The sequence below is a fragment of the Canis lupus genome, chromosome 6 (assembly GCF_048164855.1).
Source record: "Canis lupus baileyi chromosome 6, mCanLup2.hap1, whole genome shotgun sequence".
Lineage (NCBI taxonomy): Eukaryota > Metazoa > Chordata > Mammalia > Carnivora > Canidae > Canis > Canis lupus.
Window position 1 is genome coordinate 42,828,554 of NC_132843.1, and position 8,074 is coordinate 42,836,627.

The following is an 8,074-nucleotide window of genomic DNA, read 5'->3' on the forward strand; positions in this document are numbered from 1 at the left end:
CTCAGGATACAGGGTGTGTCTCCGGGGACTGTCTCCTCTGTCACCTTGGGCTTCGGGCTGTTTCAACAAGTGTTACCCATAGACCAAACGCAAATAAGGACTGAAGCCCTGAGCAAGTCAGGTGGTTGAGCAGAGCTCAGGTGTGCAGGAGACCCCCTGATGGCGGCGACCCTTGCCTTTGGCTAATCCTGAACTTAGGTGAGGTGTGCTATCCTGGAACCGGTAAACTGGCTTTGGTGCAGGAAGGTTCCTTCTGGAGTCTATTAAAAATATACTTAGGGGCACCTGGGGGGCTCAGTCAGTGAAGCGTCTGCCTTCCCCCGCCCCCCCCCCCCCGCTTATGTTCTCTCCTTCGCTCACCCTCTCTCTCATATAAATAAATAAATTTTTAAAAGTACTTAAATTTCACAGATTATGTTTTGGGAAAATAATTTGCAATAATTATTTTTTAAGATATTGTCAAGGATCGGGCTCTTTCTGTTTTCCATTTGGGTAAACAGGTATAGAAGAATTAGCAAATATTCAGTGTATGCCTGCAGCAGGATAACTGAGTAAGGAATCTAGAACTTGGGTTTCATGGAACCTGCTTATGATTTTAGAGGTGTCTGTCACAGACAAGAGGAGCAGAAAGTACCTGTGATTTTGAGTGAATGGACACATCCGAGCTTCTTTTTTTTTATTTTTTAAAGATTTTATTTATTTATTCATGAGAGACACAGAGAGACGCAGAGATACAGACAGTGGGAGAAGCAGGCTCCCTACAGGGAGCCCCATGTGGGATTCGATCTCAGGACCCTGGGATCAAGCCCTGAGCTGAAGGCAGATGCTCAACCACCAAGCCATCCAGCGCCCCCACATCAGAGCTTCTGAAGAAAGCTGTGGAAGCTTATAGTTTCCTAACCTACCTGATCAGGGTAAACCCTGGAACTGGGAAATCCATTCCTGGTGAAGCAGTATCTCTTTCCAGATATATTGCTCGCACCCTCTGCTTCAGTTTCATAACGCTAGTTTTATAAAAACATTCACATTTTAACAGTTTTCCCACTAATTTTTTTCTTTCTTAAGGATCCAACCCAAGACGCTTTGCCAGCTCAATGGGTAGAACATGTGACTCTGGATCTTGGGGTTTTGAGTTCCAGCCCCGTTGGGTGTAGACTTTACTTAAAAAAAGGGGCGGGGGGATGCCTGGGTAGCTCAGCGGTTGAGCACCTGCCTTCGCCTCAGGATGTGATCGAGTCCCACATCAGGCTCCCTGCATGGAACCTGCCTCTCCCTCTGCCTATGTCTCTGCCTCTCTCTCTCTGTGTCTCTCATGAATAAATAAATAAAATCCAGGAAAAAAAAAAGGACCCAACTCAGAATATCACTTTGCATATAGTCATCTGCATATAATTTAAAAATCATAAGAAAGGGATCTCTGGGTGGCTCAGCGGTTTAGTGCCTGCCTTTGGCCCAGGGTGTGATCTTGGAGTCCCAGGATCGAGCCCCACATTGGGCTCCTCGCATGGAGCCTGCTTCTCTTTCTGCCTGTGTCTCTGCCTCTCTCTCTCTCACTCTGTGTCTCATGAATAAATAAACAAAATCTTAAAAAATAATAATAAGAAAGCAGCACCAAGGAGTGTAAAAGGAAGCCTCCTTCTCCTATTGCTCACTCCCAGTTTCAATCCTGGGTTTCCACTGTATTCCCACCAAGGTGGCTCCTTAGGTATATACAAGCACACAATTAAAACTTCATTTAGAGCAAAAGGAAGAGAGAAGGGGAAAGGCTGAAATCTTATTGCAATATGGAGGATTATGATACCACAAGCTCCCCAGAAAAGTCAGGAAGGAAAACACTTGTTGGCTGGGTCTGCAGGAGGAGCAGGCCACAGCCTAAGTGCTGGCACCTCTTACTGCCAGTTAAAAATGCAGAAAAGGCTGCATATGCAGGTTGCTCCATCCAGCCATCCCCTGTTCCACCCATGACCAGACTGCTGGTTCCTCTGGGAAGGTCCACCTTCAGGCCTGTGGGGCCCCACAGGGAGCAAGTGCCACAGAGGAACAGGGCTGGGATGCAGGACTAGGGGGTGTCCACAGAGCCAGAAACTTCCTGTGGCTCCTGACCGAGGCTGTTTCTGGCTTGCTGGATCCCCTCCGCTGTTAGACCTCAAGTGGCAGCAAAGCTCTGCCTTGGACAGAGGCTGGTCTTCTGGTCCCAGTAGCTTAGCCACAGCTAGGGAACTGGGGTCTGCAGGGATCTGGCTCCATCACCACTGCCTGCGACTGGGACTCTGATGAACCCAATGAGCCTGCAAGACAACCCTGGAGACTGGAGGGGGGGGGTTTGCCCTCCTTCCTAAGGTGCAGGGGGACTGAGCGGTGAGCACAGGAGTCTTGTCTGAATTGTCAAACTATTCCTGATCCGTAAAATTGGGATGGGAATACCTGCTTCATAGGAACATATGCCTCACACAGGGATGCTTCATAAATGTTCTCAGATGGGACGCCTGGATGGCTCTCTTGGTTAGCTGTCGGCCTTGGGCTCAGGTCAGATCTCAGAGTCCCGGGATGGACCCCTGTGTGGGGCTCTCTGCTTGGTGGAGAGTCTGCTTCTCCCTCTGTCCCCTCTCCCTCCCCCTGCTCATGCTCTCTTTCTCATTCTTCTCTCAAATAAACAAAAAAAAAAACCACCTTTTTTAAAAAACGGGGTTTGGGTTAATGAAAGAATGAGTGAGCATAGTAAAACAGAGGGTCTGACCTCTCACCCCTTATGCCCTCTGCCTGAAGACTGCAATGATCCCGCAAAGGAAAAGGAGGGGAGGGGATGGGGGTGAAGATAGAGGAGCAGGCTGGGGACCGGCTGGGCTGACTGTTAGAGTCTCAGGGTTTGACACCCAGCCCCTGGCACCCCTGTCACACTCCTGGCCCCCCATCCCCACCCCCCTCCCCCTGGCCCCCGAGAGAGAATCAGGCACAGAGCTTCTGGCCGCAGCAGGCTTTCTGCTCGGATGCTAGGAAAGCCCACGCAGGACGACAACACCCCAGGCCGTCCCGGGGGGCCTCACAGCATCCCAGAATGGGTAGCCAGGCAGGGACAGTGCCTGAAGGCCCCTCCCAAAGGATAGCCACCTTGCAGAGTCCTGGCGAAGTCGGGGCTGCGGTTCTGGGAGCAGGAAGCCGGGCTCCTCCCCTGCGTGGAGCAGTTCGCAGGCAGGACCCACTAAGGGAAGCCAGGGGCATCCTGCGCACCGGCGGCGGGGAGGGTCTGGCGCCGGGGCCTCCCTGACCGCCCGCCCGCGGCGTCGGACGGCAGGCGGGCTTGGCGAGCGCCGCTGGAGGCCCAGGCCAGGTCCCGAGCCTGTAACCCAGGGCGCTTCCAGGCGGGCCGTGCCCAGGAGACCCTCCGGCCCCTCCAGAAGGGCCGCCCCCGCTCCAGGCTAGGTCTCGGCCTCCCTCGGCGGCCTCTTCCTCCGCACCCCCCACTCCCACCCCCAGTCCCGACTCGGGATGCGCCGGGGAGGCCTGCGGGACCACCGGGTACCGGGTCTGGCACGTAGCGGGGTGTGTGTGCGCGGGTCGGTAAACACCTCCGGGGACGCGGACGCGGGCCTGGGTCGCTGCCCCGGCCTGGTGCGGCGCCGAGGGGCGGCCGGCCCGGGATGTGGATTGGGGCCGGCGGGGCGGGGCGGGGGCATCGCTGGGGGGGGTGATCGGGGGAGGCCGGGGCCGGCGGGGCGGGGGCATCGCTGGGGGGGTGTGATTGGGGGAGGCCGGGGCCGGCGGGCCGGGGGCATCGCTGGGGGGGGGTGATCGGGGGAGGCCGGGGCCGGCGGGCCGGGGGCATCGCTGGGGGGGGTGATCGGGGGAGGCCGGGGCCGGCGGGCCGGGGGCATCGCTGGGGGGGGTGTGATTGGGGGAGGCCGGGGCCGGCGGGCCGGGGGCATCGCTGGGGGGGGTGATCGGGGGAGGCCGGGGCCGGCGGGCCGGGGGCATCGCTGGGGGGGGGTGATGGGGGGAGGCCGGGGCCGGCGGGCCGGGGGCATCGCTGGGGGGGGTGATTGGGGGGGGCCGGGCCGGCGGGCCGGGGGCATCGCTGGGGGGGGTGATCGGGGGAGGCCGGGGCCGGCGGGCCGGGGGCATCGCTGGGGGGGGTGATGGGGGGAGGCCGGGGCCGGCGGGCCGGGGGCATCGCTGGGGGGGGTGATGGGGGGGGCCGGGGCCGGCGGGCCGGGGGCATCGCTGGGGGGGGTGATCGGGGGAGGCCGGGGCCGGCGGGCCGGGGGCATCGCTGGGGGGGGTGATGGGGGGGGCCGGGGCCGGCGGGCCGGGGGCATCGCTGGGGGGGGTGATGGGGGGAGGCCGGGGCCGGCGGGCCGGGGGCACTGCCGGAGGCGGGGCAGGATGGGCGGGGGTCGCCGTCCGTGGGGGGGGCTAAGTTCACGCCTCCCCTCCCCCGCGCGCGGCGGCGGAAGCGGCAGTTCCCACGGCGTCTGGCGGGGCTGGGGGCGGGCCGGCCCCTCTGGGGGACACGGGCCTCGGCGCGCCCGGCCCTTTGAGCGCGCCGCCGCCCCTCCCTCGCCCGCGCCCTATAACCCGGGGTCCTGGCCCCTCGGGCTGCGCACTCGCTGGCGCTGCGATGGCCGCGGCTCGGTCCCACCAGCTCGGCTTCGGGGCGGCCCCCGCCCTCCCCGCGCTCCCCGCGCCCCCGCCCGGCCCCGCCGCCCCCGCCGCCCCCGCCGCCCCGCCTCGGGTCCCGGGCCCCTTCCCCGGCTTCCTGGGTGCCCGCCCCGCGCCCCCCACGTGCCCCGCGGGCGCGCCCGCCCCGTCGGCCTCGCAGCGCCGCAAGCGCACGTCGTTCAGCGCGGAGCAGCTGCAGCTGCTGGAGCTCGTGTTCCGCCGGACCAGGTACCCCGACATCCACCTGCGCGAGCGCCTGGCGGCGCTCACCCTGCTGCCCGAGTCCAGGATCCAGGTGAGCCCCCCACCTGCCGCCCCCGGCCGCCCAGGGCGTGAGGTCGGTACGGCTTCATGGGGGCCCCTGCAAGGGTCCGAAAGTCCACCCCGAGCAGGAGGGTGAGAAGGATTTTCGCACTTTTACCTTGTTGGGGAAGAGACAGGTGAGGTGCGGTTGGGGCTTCCCGTGGTGGGACACTGACTCTCCGAGTGGCCCCTGCGCCCCCGAGGCCACTTTCCTGGGCGGGGTGTCTTGGGCCTGGAATTTTGGTTCGAAGGGATGTGACTTCTCGGGGTAAAGCCTGAAGCACGTGGAGCTTCTGGTGACACTTTGAAGAATCCGGTGATTTAGATCGGAATCCTGCAGGTTGCTGTGGACAAGAGCCTGCCGTTTTGCGCGCGAGTCTGCAGCGTGTTGGCCTGTGACACACGCGCTTTTAAGTACGAGTCCTCGGTGTAACCCTGGCGGGAGCGGGCTTGTCTCCCGCGTCCCCGGTGGAATGCTTGTGGGCTCCCGCAGTTGGCACAGAAGCTGCTTAAGAGGACACCCTCAATATTGGCGGGGAGACGGTGAGCAGAAACATCCACAGAAGTCAAGTCCGCAGAGCAAAAACGCCTTCTTGATTGACCTGACAAGGGGCTATACTTCCAGAAATTGAATTTCTAAATTGCTTTAACACCTGTCAGTCATCTTCAAGCATAGAAGCATTTCATTCTCAAATTCTAAGTGCTTCTCTTTTGCCCCCGCCCCCCCCCCCCCCCCCCGGCTTTTCATTGCAGACATTGCAGGTAGAACTGTGTGGTTTTTCCCATTTTGCGCCTGGGAATGGGGAAGCAGGGCGAGCCTGGGGGCCTGAACCCCTGCCTGTAGACTGGGCCACGTGGGCCCCGTGCTTTCTGAAAACGCTGAGGCTCTGGTGCAGGGAGCCAGGGCCCGTTGGACTGGAACTCAGGAGCCTGGAGCTGGCGGAAGGACTCCAGCCCCTAGCAGCTTCTTTCTCCCTCTTCCAGGTGTGGTTCCAGAACAGGCGCGCCAAGTCCAGGCGGCAGAGCGGGAAATCCTTCCAGCCCCCCTCTGGGCCCGAGCTTTTCCTCCACCAAGCTGCTCAGGAAGCGGAAGCGAAGCGTCTGAAGCCGCAGCTGCCTCTTGAAGTGGACGTGAACTGCCTGCCTGACGCCAACAGTGTTGGAGAGGGCGTTTCCCACCCCAGCAGCCAAGGTCAGAGCTTCGGAACCTATTCTCCCCTCTCCGATGACGCTGGCTCAAAGCTGGACTCATGGGAGGAACACATCTTTTCTACCTTTGGTCACTCTTGAGTCAGGGCGAGGTCAGGATAAGCTCTGAGGGGCTGTCACTGAGTGGGGCGACACATGTCAGAATGCTGTCCCTTCTGGCTCCCATGCTGGGGACACGCGCGTCCTGGCCTTGGTGGGGGTTTTCACCAGCGTCTCTTGCCTGGGAAGCTCCCTCTCCTCAGCCCGTGAGCCTGGACCCGGTTCTCCTTCCTCCGAAGCCCCCTCCCTGCCAGGCCCTCAGTCTTCAGACCCGCGCATCTCCAGATCTGCGCCCCTGCTCCTTCAACCGTCTTGCCCTCACCTTCCGTCCTGCCCTCACTTTCCAAAGGGCTTTGTCGGAACCCCTTGCGCCCTTCACAGGAACACTGCAGCCAGGCTTCCTTTCCCCCTGGCCTTGAACTGACTTGAACCCCGTCCACGCCCTGTCCCCGAGACTTACTGCTCTTCTAGGTGGCCAGTCATCTTTAGGCTCGAGCACGGCTCCAGTGATTCTGCACGCAGATCATTGCAAGAGCCCCCTTGACATCCCCTGGCTTTTCACACATCTTCTCTTTAGAAATCTGTAGTAGCCTCCAGTAGCCACCAGATTGAAAAAACCTTCTGACCCTTGCAGACAACCACCTGACACCTCCAGCCATCAGGGCAGCTGTGCAGAACTCAAGGTCACTCGTGCACGGCTGTGCCTGTCTCCGGCCCTCCTGATTGTCAGGGACCTAATGAGTACCTGGTTCCTTCAGTCACTCAAAGGACCCCCCCACCCCACATCTGAACTGTCTTCTAATCCTGATCTTACTTACCTCTTACTCCAGCCGCACCAGCACTGCCTGTAGCACTTGCCATTGTACCTGGTGCAACTTGGGTGGGTTATTAAATGCTTTTCACAAATGCTTCACTGTCATTCTGTTGAAATTAGTTCTGTCCTTTGGATTGCACGTTGTGCAGTACGTCACCCCACAATTGCTTGGCACACATTGCGTGGCCCTGAAAACTGTGGAAGAACAGAGTCTCTGCAGATGTAGTGGATCGCTGGAGGTCCTTGGGTCATCAGGCTGCTGTGCTGAGGGCTCATTAAGAGTGTCACATGAGTGTCGGTTTCAGATTTCTCTCACTTTATGTATTTTCAGAATGTGCAAACCTAAGGAGGGCACTTGATGGGATGGACACTGGATGTTATACTATATGTTGGCAAATTGAATTTAAATAAAATATTTTTAAAAAGGATGAATTGGCATCTGAGAACAACAAAAAAGAACGTATGCAAATTAGTGTCTAAGCCTGAGATAACTTAAAATCTTGTCTTGATGTTTTGAGGGTTTTTCAAACTTCTGGGGGTCTGGGGAGACCATTTGTCTATAGGGTGGCCGGGGGTGTATGGGTCACTCAGGGGGAGGCTTGCAGGAGCCGTGGGTGGAGCCAGGACTCCTGTCTGGGTGTTGCTAGAACAGTCTGAGTTCCTAAGAGTGTCTGGGAGATTAATACAGGCCAGTTGCCCTGGTAAGTGTTATTCAGATGACTTGCCCTTTTCAGAGAAGTAGCCAGGAGACAGTTCAGGCTTCAGTGGCAGATCTGACCTCTGTACCCTTGGAAACGCTCTGAAACTAGACAGGAGATGGTAAACATTAGTTGTGATTATTTACATGCTCACGGTTTGCCATGTGGAGCTCAGAACTCAGCGACGTGGAGCTCAGAGCCTCGGGTCTGTGGGTGAGGACTGGCAGGAGGTTGTCACAGGGCTGCCTTCTGCTTTCAAATCTGGACTTGACCCACCAGATGTGAGGCTACATTCATATTCACGAGATGGAAAACCTGATGCCCAGAACTTACAGTCCATTCAGGGTCACATGTA

General features: G+C 59.0%; 1 protein-coding gene across 1 annotated transcript; it reads left to right on the forward strand.

Moving 5' to 3' along the window:
* Positions 1-4,182: 4,182 nt before the first annotated feature.
* Positions 4,183-7,449, forward strand: MIXL1 (Mix paired-like homeobox). The gene is made up of 3 exons (XM_072831532.1): positions 4,183-4,629; positions 4,745-4,951; positions 5,944-7,449. Exons 1-3 carry the CDS (start codon positions 4,183-4,185, stop codon positions 6,247-6,249), a joined length of 960 nt encoding a protein of 319 aa, XP_072687633.1. The 3' UTR covers positions 6,250-7,449.
* Positions 7,450-8,074: the final 625 nt, after the last annotated feature.